This window comes from Haemorhous mexicanus, chromosome 5, assembly GCF_027477595.1.
Source record: "Haemorhous mexicanus isolate bHaeMex1 chromosome 5, bHaeMex1.pri, whole genome shotgun sequence".
Classification (NCBI taxonomy): Eukaryota; Metazoa; Chordata; class Aves; order Passeriformes; family Fringillidae; genus Haemorhous; species Haemorhous mexicanus.
Genome location: NC_082345.1, coordinates 76,873,541 through 76,894,509, shown reverse-complemented (window position 1 = coordinate 76,894,509; position 20,969 = coordinate 76,873,541). Strand labels below are relative to the sequence as shown.

The following is a 20,969-nucleotide window of genomic DNA, read 5'->3' as shown; positions in this document are numbered from 1 at the left end:
TGTCAGCGGGGCTCGCGCGGATGCCGTGATTTACACCCTGACACGGGAGAGCCGGGACAAGGGTGGCTGGGACAGGGCACTGCTGGGGATTCCAGGCAGGGCAGTGAGACACCCCGGGCTTTGCCAGGGCTTGCTGGGCACAGAAACCCCAGGCTTGCCACGCTCCTGGGGGCACGGAGAGTTTGGAGCTGGCACCAGCAGTGCTCGGCCTGTTTCCCAAGAGTGGAAGGCAGCAGATCCCTGGGCGTGTCCAGGGCCAGGTTAGGCAGGGCTCGGAGAGCCTGGTGAGGATGGCTGGGGGGGACTGGGTGAGCTCCGAGGTGCCTTCCCAGCCACACCACCCCCTGATCCTCAGTGCAGCCTCTGGCCGGGCCGCGCGGCAGTGTCGGAGCCGCTGCCGTGCTCTGGGGGCTGCGGGGACTGCTGCCCCCCGGGCCGGGCTCAGCCAGGCTGTGTCCCCAGATGAACACCTCTCTCCTGGGGAGCATCGGCATGCTCAACTCCGCCCCCCAGCTGCGCTGCGTCAAGACCTACCAGGTGCCGCCGGTGCAGCCGGCCTCGCCCGGCTCGCACACCGCGCTGCGCCTGGCGCGCCTCATCTGGACCTCCAACCGCAACATCATCCTCATGGCCCACGACGGCAGGGAGCACCGCTTCATGGTCTAGGTGAGCCCGGGCTGGGAGCAGGGTCTGGGTGAGCCTGGGATGGGAGCAGGGTCTGGGTGAGCCTGGGCTGGGCTGGGAGCAGGGTCTGGGTGAGCCTGGGATGGGCTGGGAGCAGGGTCTGGGTGAGCCCGGGCTGGGAGCAGGGTCTGGGGGAGCCCGGGCTGGGAGCAGGGTCTGGGTGAGCCTGGGCTGGGCTGGGAGCAGGGTCTGGGTGAGCCCGGGCTGGGAGCAGGGTCTGGGGGAGCCTGGGCAGGGGCAGGGTCTGGGGGAGCCTGGGCTGGGAGCAGGGTCTGGGGGAGCCTGGGCAGGGGCAGGGTCTGGGTGAGCCTGGGATGGGAGCAGGGTCTGGGTGAGCCCGGGCTGGGAGCAGGGTCTGGGTGAGCCTGGGATGGGCTGGGAGCAGGGTCTGGGTGAGCCTGGGCACAGGGAGCCATGCCAGAACCGTGCCGGGGAGCACCGGGACCTGGGAGGGGCCTGTCAGGGTCTGAGGGGCTCAGCCGGGATCTGCTGGGCCCAGCCTGGGTCTGAGGGAATCCTGCAAGGATCTGAGGAAATCCTGCCAGGATCTGAGGGGCCCAGCCAGGATCTGAGGGGCTCAGCCAGGATGTGAGGGAGCCCTGCCAGGGTCTGAGGGGCTCAGCCCGGGTCTGAGGGGTTCAGCTGGGATCTGAGGGGTTCAGCTGGGATCTGAGGGGCTCAGCCCGGGTCTGAGGGGTTCAGCTGGGATCTGAGGGGCCCAGCCCGGGTCTGAGGGGTTCAGCTGGGATCTCAGGGGCTCAGCTGGGATCTGAGGGAATCCTGCCAGGATCTGAGGGGTTTAGCCGGGATCTGAGGGGCTCAGCCCGGGTCTGAGGGTCCCAGCCCGGATCTGAGGGGCCCAGCCCGGGTCTGAGGGGTTCAGCCGGGATCTGAGGGGCCCAGTCCGGGTCTGAGGGGCCCGGCCCGGGTCTGAGGGGCTCAGCCGGGATCTGAGGGGCTCAGCCCGGGTCTGAGGGGCCCGGCCCATCTCTGCCGGCCGGCTGGTGGCACTGACAGCCTTGCCTCCGTGCCTCCAGCAGGAGCAGGGCGCGGGGGCCGCTCCGCTCCGAGCGTGCCCGGCACCGCGGGAGCAGGAGCGGCTCCTCCCGAAGCCGGCTGAGCCCGGCCCCTCGGCGCTGGAGATCACCCGAGCCCTTTTCCCTGCGGAGCCTCCCAGAATGTCAGTGTTTACCAAAAAGGCTCGTGTTTACATGGACGTGCTCCCGCTGCCCCCGGAGCCAGGGACCTGCCTGGGAACGGGGCTGGAATGGGGGGCCGTGGCCTGGGCCCATCCCAAGGGGTGAAGGCTCCTTCCTGAGGGGATTGGAAGTGCTGCTGTGCCCAGGCCGGAGGAAAAATGAGAGTCCACGTGTAAATAAATAATTTAAAACTCCTGTTCAATGGCAGACTTGGAAAAAAGCAGTATTTATATAGAAAGGTGGTTTTGGCCACCGGTGCAGGTATTTATTGAAGTAAAGGACAAAGGGGGCCATTTTGAATGGAAAAATGATCAAAATTGTGGAAAAAAATGAATTATTGACTGGATGTACTGAAATGTTTCCTTCAGTAGGAATATTCCTGTGTGACACTCGCTGTGACTGTGTTTCCTTCTTACATATCTGATTCTGTGGAATATTTTGTGTGAAATTTTCTGGTTTCTGCTCATGGCAAAGAGAAAAAAATCTCTCGAATCCTTTTATTTCAGTATCTCTGTTTGTGCAGCTTTTCCTTGGCTGCAGAGCTCGGACCTGAGGCTGGCACTACCTCCTAAGCTAAACATGGTACTTGTTCCAAAAACGAAGGAATTCATTTTTCACATGGCTCCAGAAGAGGAAATGAATGTGTTTTGTTCCTCTTTGGGTGATCTGTGTAGTGCCCAGGTGGGGTTTGCAGCCAGCCCAGGAGCTCCATACCCCTGTGCTGTTCCAGCAGAGTTCCAGCCAGGGGCTCAGAGCCTGAGGAGGGTTAACTCGAGCTGCTGGAGGTGGCTGTGTGCCAGGGCTGCTGCCCATCCCTGCTGCCAGCTTTGCGTGTCCCTGGCGCTGCTTGGCCTCGTCCCTGTGCCTGTGGAGGTGTCCCTGGATGAGGGGGGGGATGAAGTCACCCTGGGATGGCCCCAGTGTCTGCCTCTCCACCAGTCCCTGCCCTCTGTGGATCAGCATTCCTGGTGTAAATATGCTTGTGGAATAAAACTGGACTGAGACGTGCTTGGGTGTCAGTGGTCTCCTGCTGATGGTTCTTTGCCCCCTCATCAGGAATCTGTCACTCTTGAACAAATTTCCCCCATTTCCTTCGGGATGAGAGCAGAGTGCCGGGATGGTTTGGGTCCTGGTTCCCTGCCTTGTCCCCAGTCCCTGTGCAGCTCTCCTGGAGCACCCCCAGCCCTGCCAGGCTGGCTCCAGAGCCGAGGTGAGCTCCCCCAGAGGAATTAACTGCACTGACAACTGAAGGTGCTGCACTCTGGAATCTGGTGCCCGCTGCTCCCAGGGCACGGCAGCCAGCAGAGGAAGGCCCCGTGCCCCGGGGCGCTCCAGAGCAGGTCGGCAAGGACCCGCTCAGACCTCAGACTCCAGACTCAAACCCCGCAGGAATTGTGTGGGTGTGTTATCCCTGATCCCTGAGGTGGGTGGGCAGTGCCAGGGGGATCAGGCAGGATGGGCAGAGGCTCCCTGGCTGCAGCCTCAGCTCGGGGCAGTGAAGCGCCTGCCTGCGGAGCTGGAGCAGCCACAGCCCTTCTGCTCCTCCAGCTGAGCTGAGCAGGCAGCAGAAGAGGCTTTGCTTCTGCCCAGCCCGTTCCCAGCCTGTAGGAAACTTCACCAGCATTCGTACTTTTGTCTGAACAACAACAACAACAAAAAAACCTCAGGAAAAATCTGGAAGGGAGCCTCCGGTGTGATAAATTGACACTGGATGCGGCGGTTGCCTGGAGCGCGCTTTGAAGCGGGAGAGGCTCCTGGGGAACTTCTTCCCCCTCTCTCTGATGTCTGAAAATTAAAAATTAATCCGCTATGAAAAATTAAAAGGTGAAACTTTCTGCTCTTTCAGCAGCAGAGCTTTTGGAATGCTGATGTGGGGCTTGGAATGGAGGCTGAGTGACATCTCCGGGAACATCACCGTGGGCTGGTGCATTCTAATATCAGATTTTAATTGATTTTTGTAAATTGGAAACCTGTTTGCAAGGCCTGGAGATGCTTAAAAAGGGGTAAATATTTATTTATTGATGTAAATAACCTTAAACAGGCATTTACTCGCTCCTGCAGAGCTACTCACAGTTTACAACACGGTGAAAGGAAACCGATGCTTCCAGCTTGGAAGTGATGCTGGAATCTGCACCCCTTGCAAGGTTTAATTTGGCTTTTTTATAAAACAATACATTCAGACAGAAAACGGCTTAAAATGCCCTTCAGTCCAGGAGCAAACAGTGAGGGTGGTGCTGCTGGTGAACTCGTGGGAGGAGGCAGAGGATGGGGAGAGGGATGGTCCCAGGGTGCCAGAGGGGTTCCTTGGCCCTCCTGGGCTTTTGTCCAGCACAGATTCCTGTTCTGTAGGAGACAGGGACATTCCTGTCCTCCCGAGGAGAGCAGAGCAGAGCAGCCCGTGCTCCGTAGGTGAGGATGCCTGCAGGGAATGGGAGCAGTGAGGATGCCTGCAGGGAATGGGAGCGAACGAAAGCAGAGCCCCAGCCCAGCCTGTGCAGTGGAGTCAGGACTCAGCCAAGCCGAAAGCGGCCGTGTCCCAGCCCGGGGATGCCAGGGGAGCCGTGGGGAGTGCAGAGATCAGTTCCCATCAAGTGCATTGGCTTGGAAAATGGGGAAGGTTTAGGGTCAGGCGCACACGGTCCCGGGGGAAGCTCTGCCAGGGGAAATGGGAAGGGCTGCAGCCGCCTCTGCTGTGATTGCTCCTTTCAGAGTCAATTTTCTGGGGGTTTCACTTGTGCAGAGCCATCACCTGCTCCTGGAGCACCGGCTGTGGGAGGGGGGTACAGAATCCTGGAGTCCTGGAGTGGCTTGGGCTGGAAGGGACCTTAAAGCTCAGCCAGTTCCAGCCCCTGCCACGGGCAGGGACACAGCACAGGATAGCAGCTCCTAATGGAATTCTGTCAGACACAGATGGGGGCACTGGGACGGAGAATAAATGGGACTCACAGACTCAGAACCACACACTGCCTGTCAGGGACAGCTTAGGCATTCCCTCTGCAGGGCTGGGACTCATTCTCTGTGGGAGACCTGCCTGTGCCAGCAGCCCAGCAGGACTGGATGGCCTTGAAGGTCCTTTCCAAACCAAACCGTGCCAGGACTCAGCAGGGTGCAGCTCAGCTCCTCCCAGGATGGATCTGGAGCCCACTGGCAGCAAAGCTTCCCTGGGCAGCACTTCTGGGGTACAGGGAATCCTCTGGGCCTGGGGCCTGTCCTGTGGGATGTGGGAAGTCGTGGCTTCCAGCTCAGAGGTTCGGGTCCTGAGGGATTAAGAGAGATTAAACACCTTTTTCTGCCAAACTGGAGGTTTGGATAACAAATTGCTCCTGAACGTGGGAGCTGGAAATGGTCACCCTCCATCTACTCCAGATTCCTTCTGCTGCTCTCCTTGGCTGTCCCTGCAGGGGAAACACACACGGAGGGTAACAGAAATTCCCCTTTTTTGGTAAAACTCTGCATTATTGCACCCAAACTCAGCCAAAGGAGGTGCCCGAGGGGGACAAGGACAGGCAGGCACTGCTGGGGGGACATGGGGCGTTGGCCAGCTGGAATGCCGTGCCCTGCTGGGAAGGTGCCCAGGGAGCCCCCCCAGCTGCTCCTCGGAGCATCTTGTCCAACTCTGCTAAGGATTTAAACACCCGTTGAAATTAATCTGCTGGATAAAACCTTTTCTTCATAGTCTTCATTAATCACCCGTCCTTCCCGTAGATCCTTGCAGGAAAATAGATTTTTAAACCTGTCAGCTGTGGTTTTGTGGGATTCATTTCGTGCCTGCTCTGTCTGTTCTCTTGCACTGCCGGGGAGGAGGGAGACAATTAAAAACTCCGAGTGCTCAACGCTGCCCCGAGCCCGGAGCTGGGAATTATGCAACCACTGGGTGGGCTGGGGGCGTTAAATATAGAGTTTGGGTCGGGGACTTTGGGTTTCCCGGCAAGCCAGGAGGTTGGCAGGGCTGCAAATCCGTCCCGAGCCACCTCCCTGGGACAGCAGTGGATTCGGGAAGGGGAGGGGGCTCCAGCGCAGGCGGCGGCACTCCCCCCCTCATCCCCGACAGCGAGCTCAGGGAGGGCAGGTTCCCCTCCAAACCGTGTCCCACGGCCCCAAAAGCAGCTCGCGGGCTGGATCCCACAGGATGCGGTCCCTCCCTGGCATCAGAAATGGATGGAGGCGGAACTGCAGGGGCCCGAGGAGGAAACACTTCCAGGAAAGGCGGCAGAGGAGCCCCCGGGGAGCGGCTGTCGCTCCCTAACGAAGCCGAGCAATTAGCGGCGCGGTGCCGGGAAGGGCGGCTGCGCTGCCAGCCCTGCCGAGGGCCGCGAGGGACAGCCAGCCCCGGGGAGCTGCTGGGGACCTGCGGGGACCCAGGGCAGGCCGGGCACACAGGGGGACCCAGGGCACCCCGAGGGCGCAGCGCTGGGTGAAGCAGCACTGGCAGAGCAGCAGTGCCGTGCTCTCCTCTGTTCCCACAGCCCCGGGCTGAGCTGTTTCCTGTGTTTGAACACGGCCCAAGGGGTAAAATGCAGATTTATTTACTCTGGTTTAGCCCCCGGAGGAAGGGGAGGGAACAGGGTGCCCAGAGCAGCTCTGGCTGTCCCTGCATCCCTGGCAGTGTCCCAGGCCAGGCTGGACAGGGCTGGGAGCAGCCTGGGACAGTGGGAGGTGTCCCTGCCATGGCAGAGCTGGCACTGGACGGGCTCTAAGCTCCTTTCCAACCCAGCCCATCCCAGAATTCTGTGACTTCCAGCACAGCCCCCAGCCTGGCAGAAGATCAGCCCACGGGGAGGGCTCTGAGGCTGCTCCAGGAGAAGAGACATGGCTGATCACCGAGCTCCTCTTCCATATGGAGGAATCCATACGCCGGTGACATTTCTAGGGCATGCTATTTTTGCCTTGTGAGGGGGCTGGAAAAATCAGAGTGGCTTTCAAGAAATGAAAGCACCCTATTTAAGCTGAGAAAATTGTTCTTGCTGATTAACCTGGAGCCTTTCTGCAGTGTCTTTGGTGACACAATCCCACAGGATCTAAGGTGAGATGGAGGTGCAGAGATTTGCAGCGGGGAAGGGTCCCAAGGGGATTTGGAAACCTCTCGAGCTGCTCTGTGGTGCTGAAAATGGTCACCCTGAAAAGTAACCCCCCCAAACTGGGAGTCAAAGGCTGAGGCTGCTGAAGCTGCTCCCCAGCAAAGAGCAGTGGGACACAACAGCTTGGAAGTTACAAAAGTCATTCCCTGATGGAAAGCAACCACAGATTTAGGTGGGCAAAGGGGCAAAAAGGCAAAAAAAATAAATTCCCATAAACTTCTTGTACTTCATTTGCTCCAGAGTTTGCAAAATTTCTCAAGTTCATTGATTTTTCTTTTATGCAGGAAATGCCATGAAATTTATGACAATTCTGGGAGGTGAAAACCAGCACATCTCCGGGGCTGTAGATCCAGCAGGGGGGATTTAGCTCTTCCAGCCTAGAGACACACCAACTGCAGGGTGGAGAGGCTCCCAGACTTTCTTTCCCTTTCTTTTTTCCCTTTTTTCTCCGTGGGGATAATAATAACAGTGTCAAGGACACCATTCAAGCTGATGCCTGGAGAGCTATTCAGTCCAGGCCTATTTACGGCCATTATAAAATGCCTGTGGATAGTTCAACGACCGATTTTCAAGAGTCTTTCTCTACCTTTTGAAGGCTCAGGAAAATCTATCAAACTGCAGAAATTAAGCTATTTTTCTTCAGGGGAAGAGAAACAGAGCAGGGAGCTTCTCACATTAAAATGCTGCCGTGGATTCCCGATGAATGAAAAATTGCCCGGCATAATAATGAGCTGGGAGATGGATTTTGAAACAGCTTAAAGCCCCTCCCTGGCTCTGTGGCTGCAGTGCTGGGGAGTGGGAGGTGAAAGATGGACCATCTCTGGGAGCTGCTGCTCCCACATCCCTCCAGGGAGTGAGGGATGCAGCCAGGCTCAGAGCACCCTGCCCCTGCTGGGATAGAAGCAGGGCTGGAGGATGGAGCTGTGCAGGACAGCTCTCGGGTCAGGGGTGCAGATTCCCTGGGTGTGCACCCACAGGGACAGGGAGGCTGTCCCTGGCACACACTGCTGTGCACAGGTGCCCCAAGGGGCCAAAACCCACTCAGCAAGGGGCACACCCCAGAGTGTCCTCACTGTCACCCTGCCCTCCCCCTGCCTGCTCCAGCCACTCACCTGCACCCCTGCATGTCTGGAGCAGCCTCCTCTGGGAAATGGGGGTTTGAGCGCTGTGTCTAATTCTCACACAACAAAAACAACCCATGTGCTGAACAAGCAGCTCTCCCCAAATGGGCTCCCAGCACGATCTGGCTCTCAAAGCCATCCCAAAGCCATAAAGGAGCCCACTGGCTTTCCCAGAGCCTCCAGTTGCATTTCACGGAGTGGGAAGCACGTTTCTATTTCCCTTACAAGATGCCAGCTCCCTCCTGTGTGTAACCACAGAGCATCATCTCCCCATCCTGTGGGCAGGGCCCAGCCCACTTCCCCCCGGGAGGGGCGGCCCGAACGATCCAAGGCCATGTCCTTGCCTTCGGGAGCAGCACGTGCTCCTCCAGCTCTCCTCCCGGCCCTGGGAGCAGAGCCCGATGCCCACCCAGCTCCAGGGAGCTGTCAGGGAGCTGTGGAGAGCCAGGAGGTCCCTCCTGAACCTCCTTTTCTCCTTTGCTTGTGCCCTCTGAGGGGCTGGGGGACACTCCAGGGCGGTGGCACATCCCTGGCAAGATCCCCTCCCTCCCCAGCCCGGCCCCATCCCAGGTTCCCTTTTTGTGCTCTCCATCGATTGTGTCTGCCCCAGCCCCCGGTCTGTACACGGGGAATATGAATAAATAATGCCCTGGGGATGGGGGGGATTTGGAGCTGCCACGTGCTCCTGGGGTAAAACCCTTCCCTTCCAACAGCCTGTGCCACTCCTGCAGTTTCTTTTCTGCTGCCGAGGCTTTTGCTTCCCGTTAGAGCAAGAGCTGTGTCCAAGGCACTCCCGAGGGACAAGAGCTCGCCTGCTGAGTTTCCAGGGCTGACTCGATGCTGTCAGAGCTCCAGGACCCTCTGCTCTGGGGTGGTGCTGCGAGGCAGGGGCTTGGTTTGCACACAGCAAGGAGGGATTTGGGAAATGCTGAGTCCCTCTGCTGGGGGAGCGTGCCCGGGGTGCTGGCTGGGGTTTGTTCCCTGCTGGGACCCAGCAGAGGTGCCCAGTGCCGGTGCCAGGGGATGACGGGCCGCACCTGGGGCACACGGCAGCGCTCTGAGGTTCCAGCACCTCGGATGCCCACACTCCCCTGCCCCGGAAGGACGGGGAAAGCCCTGGGCGGAATGTCACTGCCAGGGAGGTGCAGGAGCAGCCAGGGCAGCCCTCCCTGCTCCCCCGCGGCCCGCCCAGCCCAGCCCAGCCCCGCAGCGGCGCTGCCCGGAGCTCCCCGCGCCGGGCCGAGGCTCAGGTGCGGCCGCGGCGTTCCGGGGCCCCTCGCAGCCCCCGGGCCCGGCGGGACGCTGCAGGACAGGACGGTCCCCGAGGGCAGCAGCTGCCCGCTCCCGTGGGAAAGGCGCCGGCCCGGCCCTGCGCCGCTGCCGCCGCCGCAGCACTTTGTTCTTTGTGAGAAGCGGGAGCTGCAGCCGCTCTTTGTGCCGCCGATTTGAATTTGACCCTTTCCAACACCAAAAATCGATATTCCCGGGGAGAAGCAGTGGGTGCTATTTTTCCAAGCCCTGTTTACAGCGGAGCGGTCCTCGAGGCAGATGTTATCTGGCGGACTTGACCAAATTTTACAAAGCATGTTCTGAGCACATAATGACAGTATTATCTTTGTCCACCTGCTGAGAGGAGCGGTGGGCTCACAATAAATATCGGCTTCCGAGACGGGCGAGTCAGAGTCCGTCTTATCTGTCCAGATGGGGGGAAAAAAAGGCCCTAATTTACATCCCAGAAAGCACTGGGGTGTGACAAAGGTCATCGGCTGACACTGTACCCTCGGCTGGGATGAAAAATATATGAGTCGAGGCTGCATTGTCTGAGGGGGACACAGTCCCTTCCTCCTGCTCTGCTCCTCCACCCCGCACCACCTGAGCCGTGGCATTCCCTGGCTGGCAAATGCGCCCGCCTCCTCCGGGTTTCTCACCACGGGCCGGGGTCACACCGCTCCTTTCCCCTGAGGAAGCCCCTCCCCGGCACCGACAGCGAAGGTGGGACACATCCACGGCTTTGGGTCCACGTGCCACCTCCCACGGAGCCTCCTGGCTGGGCGACTCCCTCCTTTCCCTCCGTTTCCAGGACATATTCTGGGTTTTACAAATACCCCACAATTAGTGAGTTAATGAGCTAATGAGGGAACTCTAGCCAGCTTCCCTCTCATCTGAGACCCCACGGGATCCTCCCTGCTCAGCGTCTCAGCACCAGACCCTGGCGCATCCCGGGGGGGCACAGCCCATTACGGAGTGACAGATTCCTGGAATTAGCCATTAGATTAAGGAACACGGCCCTGGAATTAGCAGAGGCACGTGTGATGCTGAGCTGGTACCTGCGGGGTGCAGAGGAGCTCAGTCAAACCAGGGGTGCGTGCTCTGCTCCGAGGGGCCACGGAGGATGTCACCGTGGAACGTGTCCCACTGCCCCGCTAAAATGAGGAAAAGACAAAGAAAAATGAGTGGGGAGTCAGAAGGGAATATAAAATCATTAACACAGCGCCTAATACAGTGGGAGAAATGTCAGTGGGGACGCTGAGCTAATGGGCTAGTCTCCGCCAGAATTTTATTATCTCTGAAGTTTTAAATAATGCATCACACTCGGATCCCCGTGTCCCTCCTGCCGTGAGTCCGTGATTCCCCAGCCCAGCACAAGGGAGCGGTAAATCAGAGACACCCGCCCTTGTCTACACGTTCCACAGGTAGTGATTGAGCCAAGATTTATTTATTAGTCAGGCTGTGATTGATTTAGAGGAGATTTGCTGGCTGGAGTTAATTACCAGCAATAACTGGCTGCGCTGGCTGCCCGGGGACATCCCGGTCAGTGCCTGCTGCGCCCTGCGGCTTGGGACCGGCCACCTGGGGCACGTAAAGCCGAGAACATTCACCTGGATTTCATCAATGGCCTGTCCTGGAGGTGCTCGAGGCCAGGAAAGGGAGCGGAGGACCGGCCCATCTCACTGCCCATGGCCCTGCCGTGGGGCAGCACAGCTGTCCCTGCCCGCCCCTGTCCTGTCCCCGGGTGTCCCTCCCTGCCCCGGGCTCGGGCCTGTGCTGCCGTGTGAGAACAGGAGCGGCTGTGAGCCCGGGCCACGGGGCTCCAGCTGAGGATGCAGAGCTCAGATCGAATTGTTCGGGAGCCAAACACGCCGGGGCACAAACGGCTTCTCCAGCGGAAAAGGAACAAACCACTTTAAAAAACCCCAAACCAGTAAAAAACCCCGAACAAGCAGAGAATCCAAAACAAGCTCTTTAAACTTCATCTCCCAAGGCAAATCCTTTAAGGTCCAGCGTCAGTCCCAGGGTTTTTTGTGCTCATTATCACCCTATAAAGCCCCTGCTAGAGCGATGGTTCCTGCCTGCCACTGGGGTTGGTCACGGAAAAGCTGACCCAGCCGAGAGGGAGCTGGGAAAACATCCTGCCATAAGCATTCCAGGGGTGCTGGCACAAGTGGCACGGACTGAGCGTGCCCCACGTCACCCCAGGAGTGGCACGTGCACAGCCACCCGCCCCTGCCCCTCCGCTGGCTCTCAGGGTGTTAATGAATTAATTAATTAATTGATTGATCGTCTCTCCCTCGTTGGCTGTTTGGGTCAGGCTCCCCGTGCCCATCACGGTGAGAGCACCCCGGGGAGCCCTTTGTTCCACGGAGGTGAAAAATTGTACCCACAAAAAGAGTTCCCCCTGCGATCAATTCCCTCTAACAACTTTATTGATTAGCTGCAGTAACATCTCCCATTTATTAATTATGAAGAAGATGTTCCAGTGATTGCTTAAAGTTAACTGTTGTGCTTTCCCTCTGCCCTCAGGCCCCAGCCCAGCCAGCGCTGCCCAGAGTGGCATCCCCGTCCCTGGAGGGATTTAAAGCTTTGGGGAGGTGGCACTTGGGGACATGGGTCAGTGCTGGGGGAACGTTTGGTCTCAATGAACTTGGAGGGCTTTCCCAGCCTGTAGAGATGCCATCATTCCTCTACGCCCTTCTTGTTCCAGGGTGCCAGAGCTGGCTCCTGGCCATGGATTTGTGTCCCTGCAGCACGGGGAGCAGAGGGGTGCTGTGTCCCAGATCCTCTGCACAGGGGATGTCTCCATGGCTTTTACTGTTTGGAATTGCTGACAGCAGAGGTGACAAATGCCAGCGCTGGGACCAGGAGTCCTTCACACACAGGGAAGGCATGTTGGGGTGGTTTCAACAGCCCACCTCCTTTGCTGTGCAGCTTTTCCAGTGCCCAAATCCAGCCTGGCAAGGAGCTGCTCCCACCTCTGCTCCAACCCCAGTGTCACCAGGGCTGAGGGGCTCATAAACCCCGTTGACACCGTGGATTAAATGAAGGAGTCAAGCGAGGGCAAGGCAGCCCAGGAGCAAGCTGGAAGCAGGGTAAGGAAGGAAAAGGAAGGTCAGAAAGAGGGTAATTAAGGAAATGCAGCAAAGAGAAATTATACAAGAGAGGATTAGAAATGTACAATTGGTGTCGCTACCCGGGGCCATAAATCACCCGCGGTGGGAAGGAGCTGCTGAAGGAAGCCCAGGGTGATGCTGGACTGATTATGAGTTTGAAATATGGCACGTTGGCAAAAAATCCACGGCGATTTATCTTCTGTCACCAGCCATCCTGGGAAGGTGGCAGCCATCCCCACACAGCTCTTCTGAGACTGAAAACTCCGGTGCTGAATTGATTTCTGAGCCTGCCAGCCTGCATTCGTCTGAGAGGGTAACAAATAACACAGGGAGGGAAAAATTGGGAAATCAAAGAGATCACAGTCACGGCAAAACAAATGGATGGGGTGGAGGGCAGGGATTTGGATACCTCAGACTCTATTTACACCCTGCAAGCAAACAGAACCCCAGATAAGCCTGTAGCATGGTGTCCTGGATATGTAAAGATTTAATAACTCCGATTTGCAGTCCTACCCACACAGAGTGATTGCCAGCCCGAGAGAAGGGTGAAAATCTATACTTTTAGCAAATATCTAGACCTAAAAATAAGAGGGGGATACAAATCCTAGCAACGCAGAGGGGTTGGGTGGGAGGTGAATGAAATCTCTGCGTTAAAATGTGAACATGTGCTGTAACTGCAAACCCAATCCCTACCTCCCAAAGCCCCTCCATGGGCACAGTGCAGGAGCAGGGCTGGGGCCACGGGGAGCCAGCCAGGAGGGCCTGGGGGGGCTGGAGATGCTGCAGGGCCGGTGGGAGGCAAAGCAGGAGCCTGAGAAAAGCTCCAGAAGGATCTGCTGGCAGGAAGCATAAACCAAAAATAGGCAGTGGCAGGAATCAAGCCGAGAGTGGGGAAAATGGAGACGGCGATCAATACCTGGAGACCAGAAACACAGAGGATGTGAAGGGGTTTTATTCCTGACCTGTGCAACCAGGGGCTGAGCTGAAAACCTGATTTCTCACAGACAATTCACAGGCATAGTTCAGAAACGTCTAAAAATGAAACATGTAAATGAGGGCATTGACTGCAAGGTGTCCCCGTGCCTTTAGCACTCCTGAGCTGCTGCCAGAGGCTGGATGGGGGTCCTGACACAGGGAAAGGGGACCCTGGGGCACCTCTGCCCGACCACACGGGCACAGCCCGGTTCAGGGATCCGGGAATGTGCCTCTGTCCCAAGACAGTGGCTGCCTGCTGCTGCCGCTGCCCTGAGGGTGTGGGAGGGGGTCTGAGGCATCCCGAGTGGATGGGAAACATCCATTCTCCAGCTCATCCGAGGTGAGAATGGAAGGAGCAGGGAAGAGCTCAGAGGGGGAGATGCATCATCCCACAGACAATAATCCCAGCACGGGGCTTGCTCCTGAGCACCTGGATCAGCCCCACTCCCACAGCAGGCCCAGACCTCCAGCCTGGGATCCCACAGCCTCTCCAGGACACCTCACCACCTCCCCATTGGGAGGACTGCCCCCATTTCCTAAAAATATTGACCTGGTTGGCCCCTGCACTGCATTTCCCCGTGAGAGCCCAGCAGCAGTGCAGCAGCTCAGCTTTCCTGCTGCCCCACTTGCACCCTGGGACACAAGGAGGTCACGGGAGCGGCTCGTTCGGGGTGGCCATGGCCTCACTGCCACGGCCAGGATTAGAGCAGGGAGTCCAAGGGCTCAGGGTCCTCCCCTAAGCACGGGAGTCCTGCTGGAAAGCAGATGGTGAGGAAAATGATTGGAGGAGGAGATTAATAATAACACTGATAGAAAACCAGATCGAAGGGATCAGGGCGTAGCAGAGGAGCTGAGCGATAATTTGGTGCCTTGTGGGAAATGAGGGGGACAGATGCTTGCCTAAATTTGGGGATTAGATTTTGTAGCCTAAAGAAGATAATAAATGAAATGATTATGGCATTAAAGTGCTGGTCCCCGTGGACAAGCAGGCTGGGAAGACCCTTGGCATTAAGAGCCAGGGATGAGGGGACAGGTCAGTTTTAGGGCACCCTATCAAAGGTCATCTCCTGACTGCTCAGAGCTGCTTTAGCCCAGGGGAAATTCCTCCTTCAGGGGATCTGCAGAGCACAAGACAAGGATCCTGTGGCCACAATTTACCAGGAATTTTAGCAAAAAAAGCAATTTTTTTTCTTTTTAGCTGGCTCATGCACTTATTTGGGCTTTGGGAAAGTCGTGGCATTTCAGTGGGACAGAGTTCCAGGCACATCTTACTGGGGTGGCTGGAAGGGCAAGGGTGAGTGCAGCCACCAAGGCCAGGCTGCAGTGGCAGGGGCACCCTCAGCTCAGCCGGGTCTCCGGGCTCCACGCTCAGAGCTGCCCTGAACAAAGAGCTGCTTTTGTTTCTGGGGACTTTTCCCGGCTTTTGTCCCCAGCTTGAAGCCCGAGTGGCACCGGAGCTGAGCCAAGGTGGGACCCCAGCCCGTTTAGGGGTGCCCGGGGCTGCTGGGGTCCGGGGGCTCCCCCGTGCTCGGCAGTGCCGGGGCGGACGGCGCTGGCCCGGCTCCGGAGGGACGATGCCTTCATCCCCGCCTCGCTCTCCCTGGGAGGGTAATTGGCGCTCGGGCTTGCGATGGAGATCCGGCACTGCCTGGGGTCCCTGCGCTGCGGCCCCGCTGTTTATCCGTGCTCCAGTTAAAGAGTTTCCCATGGAGAAGTGGCTAATGATGGCCCGAAAGGATGAGCAGGGAGGAGGAAACTGCAGCCGCTCCTCGCCGAGCTGCTCCTGCTCGGCAGCCCCTCTGCCGGAGGGGGAAGCGGCGTGGGAGAGCCCGGGAGCCGGGGGAGGAGGAGGAGGAGGAGGAGAGGGAAGTGCTTTACGAGGGGAGCCTCTCCTCTCCCACACAAATATCTAAAAACTATTAATTTCGGGCAGCAGCTAGGAAGATATACATGAAAGGGAAATTGATTTCTATTTAAATGGTATGTTTTCATCACCTTTTTTCAGAGCATGAACATTCATCTCTGAGTACCTGTGCTAATTGATTTCAAATGCAATTCAACACAATCACTGTAGAATAATAAATCTGGGGGCCAAGAAGGGGAAGGAGGGAGATCAGCACGGCTGGGAGAGGGAGAGCCCGCGGGCACCGGGAGCAGCCGGTGGCAGGAGGCACATCCAGCCTGGAAAAGGTGGCACAATCCCATTAGAGCCGTCCTTGGGGGATCAGCGAGGTTCACGGATAACACGACGGGACCTGCTAATCCACATAAACTCTCGGGGAGAGACAGATGACGACCGAGATGGGACACAACCCAGGAAAGGAGCCGGGCATCGCGGGGCTGGGAGGGGCTGGTTTGGCTTGGGAGGGACCCTACGGACAATCCAGTCCCACCCCATGCCGTGGGCAGGGACACCCTCACTAGAGCAGGCTGCTGCCATCCTGAACGCTTGCAGGGATGCAGGGAGCAGCAGGAGCAGCAAGCAGAGGAGCAGGGGAGGCTGGAGGAGCTGGGGGGCACCAGGAAAAGCTGCAGCTGGAGATCCAGCGTCACCTGCCGTGTCCTGGGGGGACACCTCAGAGGAGACCGCTCCGGGAGCAACAGCTCTGAAAAACATCCAGCTTTTAGGTGTTTGTCCTCAAATAAATAATGGAACATGATACCCAAAAAGCTGCTGTGGGAAAATGGGCTAATGGAAGGCCTGGGTAAATGCAGGTGAGGCGGAGGGGAGCTGCTCCTGCCTCAGCATGGGGCACTTGTAGCCAGATATTGCAGTGCTACAGCCTGTTGTGGTACTCAGGGCTCGAGAGGATGCTGGAAACTGGGGAGAGAAGAGAAAATAGCCATAAAAATTACCTGCAGCCAGAAAGACACTGCACAGCAACCAGCTGAAAGAGCCTGACATGTTTAGCTCATCAAGGAAAGAGAGGAAAATGCCCTGATAGCTGGATATGGGAACATGTGCAGGAAAAATGAGGGGATAACAAGGCACCTTTAACCTGAGGCTGCTCCATAAGGAAAGAGCCCCCAGACTGGAGCTGGGGGAAGCTGTGCAAGCCCTTCCCCACTGACACAGGCCCATCTCTTGGGTGCAAGTAGGATTAGGGAGTGAAATCCCGAGGCCTTTGGTAAATGAGCAGTGTCTGAATTCAGCGTGGCACTGCAGGATAAAGCTCAATAGCAATATTCATACGGAGTTAGCCCCATTTACCCTGGCTGGTTTGGCTCCCAGCTCATCTGAGCCATTTCACACATCGCTGGGAAGGAAAGGGGGTGGATGGGGACGCTGCCCAAAATGGAGATGATGCTGCAAATTCTCTGTTCTTCTGCTCTCTCCACTGCTGGGACAGAGACAGGCATTTTTGCTGGACTTCTCCAAATCAGTTTGTATGGATATCATCTTTTTCCAGGACATGTAACCTTGCCAGGGAGAGGGTTAGAGCTCCAAACCCACCTCCAAGCCACTTGGAGCTCTTATATTGATGCAGCTGGGACTGTAAGCAAAATAAACCCAGTGAAATAATGGCCAGTGGACAGGCAGAGACCGTGGAAAGGATATTGATTGGAACAGGGTCTCTTTTCTGCACAGCACAGTGAGCTCTGGAGGGCTGAGCTTCAGGTAATTTCTAGCAAATAATGTGTTGTACACTGTTATTTGTGGATCCTGGAAATCAAACTGGAGCATCCGGGGCTCTTGTCTAACAAGTCCCTGTAGCTAGAGCCAGCAGCCGGTGCCTTGAGAGAGGAATAAAAGCAGCAGATCAGAAATAAACGGGAATAAAATAAAACGCAGCATGTTTGGCAGTGGTGGGACATCGGGCGCACCCCCTGGCGGCAGCACCTTCCCTGGGTCCGTATGTAAAGCACCCAGGAAAACCCCAAGGAAGCTGAAGGGGCTGAAGTTTTCCAGGTGCAGGGTGGGATGGGACACAGGGCCACAGGCACGGGAGAGTGGGAACAGCAGCTCCTCCCTGCCATCCCTGTGCCATGGATGTATTTGTTTATAGCATTCTCTCGAGCTGCTGGAGGATTTGGGGCAGAACACACCCGGCCAAGGCAGAAGGGGAGTCAGGAGCCCTGGCAGCCCCGGCCACGGGCCCGCAGCCCCGGCAGCCCGGCTGGCTTCGCTCCGCCTGCCTCCCGCACGGGTCACAAAGAGATTGCAGCACCGGTTCAGAGGTGGGGAATTTGATAAACTGGCTCATATTTTTAAATGAACAAATGACACTTCATCGTGGCCGTGACAGAGGGCTCGGCGCTGCTTTACAGTAATCTATGCCTTCCTTAACACACGGCTGCGATCCTGGCCGCCGGCAGATGAAGGATGGAGGAGCAGGCAAAAGGTTAATAGAGCATTGGGCCTTTTTTAATTGAAAAAATGACTGAGGGACCATGTAGCAGAGCGAGCAGTAATATTATTACAGGCTGTAAGTACTGTTCCAGAGACTTACTGTTCATCTGGGAGCAGAGTAATGAGCACAGGCGGGCTGCTCCCGCCTCGGCCGGAATGCCGGTGGCTCAACAGCAGGAACCGGCTGCCTTGGGAAAGGATGGCCTAAATGTTGGTGCTCCTTCCCAAACTTTGAGTTGCTCCTGCAAGAAGTGCCCTGGGTGGCTGGCAAAATTGATTCCTCCACATGAGGCCTCAGCAGCGGGCTCAGCATCGGCGTGCGAGGGGCTCCAGCTGGGCTGGGATTTGTGGTTAAGGAGAGAGGCTGCAGGGAGCTGCCTCCTGACCAGCCTGTGTGGCACGGGGTAAATCAGAACAGCTGTGTCCAGCTCAGGAAGGGACAGGCCTTCAGACCACCATGGATGGGCCCTGTGTCCTTCCCTGGAACTGCTGGTGGTGCTCCGTGCTGCGAGTCTGGCACAGGACACAGAACGGAGCATTCCTGCACCTGAACATCCCATGGTGAGCATCCCAGTGCCAATTCCTGCACCTGAACATCCCTGTGCCAATTCCTGCACCTGAACATCCCATGGTGAGCATCCTTGTGCCAGTTCCTGCACCTGAACATCCCATGGTGAGCATCCCTGAGCCAATTCCTGCACCTGAACATCCCATGCTGAGCATCCTTGTGCCAATTCCTGCACCTGAACATCCCTGTGCTGAGCATTTGTGCCAATTCCTGCACCTGAACATCCCTGTGCTGAGCATCCTTGTGCCAATTCCTGCACCTGAACATCCCTGTGCTGAGCATCCTTGTGCCAATTCCTGCACCTGAACATCCCTGTGCCAATTCCTGCACCTGAACATCCCTGTGCTGAGCATCCTTGTGCCAATTCCTGCACCTGAACATCCCTGTGCCAATTCCTGCACCTGAACATCCCTGTGCTGAGCATCCTTGTGCCAATTCCTGCACCTGAACATCCTTGTGCCAGTTCCTGCACCCGAACATCCCTGTGCTGAGCATCCCTGTGCCAGTTCCTGCACTGGGACATCCCTGTTCTCCTGCCATGGGTGCCCTGGTTGGGATCCACAGCACAGACCCCGCAGTGCCATCTGCTCCAGAGGTCGGGAACAGGGATAAACGGCACATGGGAGAGCCTGCAAAGAGAGAGAGGACGAGGGGGAGGAAGATGTCGCGGGGAAGCTGGCAGCCAAGGGGAGTGGCCCGCAGCGGTGGAGGGAAGCCATCCTCGGAGGAGGCTTGTCCCGGAGCAGGGTCAGTGCCCGGCTCAGCCGAGCGGCGGCGGGGCCCAGCCGTGCCGACAGGGCTAATGGATGAGGAATTGCCACCGCAGCGCTGTGTCATCCCGAGGAGCTGCACTCGGGGCTGGGGGAAGCAGGCTGTTAAACAGGCTGTGGCGGCACTTTGGGCTGCCAGGATTTATGCTCCGCAGGAGCAGCTCTATCTGTCATCTGTGAAAAGCCTCATTTACAGAGAGACTCCGTCAGGAAAGGCAATCAGCCTGGAACCTGCTACGCTGGGAATTTATAACTGCTGTGCCAGGGAGAGCTCATCCCTCCCTTTGGCAGGAGCTGGCCTGTGCCTAGGCACGGTGTTTGCTCCCCCAGGGAATCCCCCGGCCCCAGTAGTGCCTCAGAGAGCTCAGGGTCTGGAGAGTGACACGGTGATGGGGACACCTGTCTGTGGCACGGCTGGGAATGCTTCTCTTGGGAATAGCAGACCTGTCTCTGATGGGCAAATGGGAATCCTCATGGAAAAAAGCTGGGCAAAGGGAGGCAGGTCTTGCCTCACCTCTGGGCCTGGTGATGCCCTGGGGCTTTGCCTCTGGTGTGGAGGAGGATTCCCAGGCATGGGAATCCAGAGAATCCCAGAATGGTTTGATTTGGAAGAGGTCTTAAAGGCTAGGCAGTGCCACCCCCTGCCATGGGCAGGGCCACCTTCCCCTAGCCCAGGTGGCTCCAAGCCTCTCCCCACAGCCTGGTGTGGCTGTCCTCTCCTTCCCAGGACCCTGGGAGCCCCAGCAGGGCACAGCACGGGGGGATCTGTGCAGTCCCCCCATGATGGAGCTCAGAATAAAGGCCCTGACCGATGGATGGATGGCTAACATCATCATTTGTGCTGCATTTTCCTCTCCCGGGGAGGATGAGCTCCAGTTACTCTCATCCATCTCATTCTTTCAAGTCATCTTCATTCTGCAATTTCCCCTCACCCCGAAAAGAGTCAAAGATCGATCCATTTCTTTCCAATTTCAGCTGGGAAGAGGGAAGGAGCCTGAGGAGAGGCAGAGGATGCCTTTTGCCTCCCCCAGCACGTGCCTGTCCGTGTTTCTCCCCGTTCAGAGCGGGAGCACGGCTGGCTGGGTATTGATCCCTCCCTGGGAAGTGCTGCAGCCTGTGCCCTGACCTGCTCACCTGCCAGAGCCAAACCCAGTCAGCTTTGTGTCTCTGTGAGGCACAAAAGGACTTTCTCCCTTCAAAAAGGTGAAGGGTGTCCCAGCCAGGACAGCAGCCACTGCCACTCTGCAGCAGCAGCAGCACAGAAAGGAAAAATCCCAACAGGAGGAGGGTGAGCCCTGCCCACATCTGCAGAGAGCTGTGTTTGGTCTCAGCTGCTCTGCTCATAGCCAGGTGGGACCCTGAGGATGGCAGCAGGGGATGTGGCACTCAGATCAACAGTGGAATTTAGACACCCACCATGAAACCCTGCAGACCTGAACGTCTCTGCCACAGCAGGGTCACTGTCCCACTGCACCCTCACTCCAACACAGCCCTGTTGAGCCCCTTGCCATGTCTGGTAACAAATCTGATTTTAGGTGTCATGCAGCAGGTGTTTAATTATCAGAGACAGGGCTTAATGGCATTTGTGTCCCAGCAGGGAGCAGTTTGGTGCAGTTTGGCTCCAGGAGCCTCCAGTGCTGCCTCCCAAACTCCCTCTCTGATAACAGGTGCTTTTACAAACGTTGTTTAATGAGACGGATTCAAAATAGGCCTGGTTTTCCCACCTGATCAATAGATCTGAAAGGAACAATGCCAAATATCTGCAGTTATTGTGCAGCACTGATGGCTGTCAGGACAACGGGCAGAGCAAAGACAAATACACACCTTTGCCTGGG

At 57.3% G+C, this 20,969-nt stretch overlaps 1 protein-coding gene across 6 annotated transcripts in view; it reads left to right on the top strand.

The window, feature by feature from the left end:
* The window catches only part of WDR7 (WD repeat domain 7), a 46,523-nt gene extending 43,632 nt beyond the window's left edge, over positions 1-2,891 (top strand). For 5 of the 6 annotated variants that reach the window (XM_059847767.1, XM_059847769.1, XM_059847768.1 and 2 more), the window contains 2 exons: positions 463-666; positions 1,722-2,891. In XM_059847767.1, coding sequence (XP_059703750.1) covers positions 463-666 — 204 coding nt within the window. In that variant the 3' untranslated portion in view covers positions 1,722-2,891. The remainder of the gene's footprint in view (positions 1-462; positions 667-1,721) is intronic. The other variant, XM_059847766.1, reaches the window with a different exon arrangement.
* Positions 2,892-20,969: the final 18,078 nt, after the last annotated feature.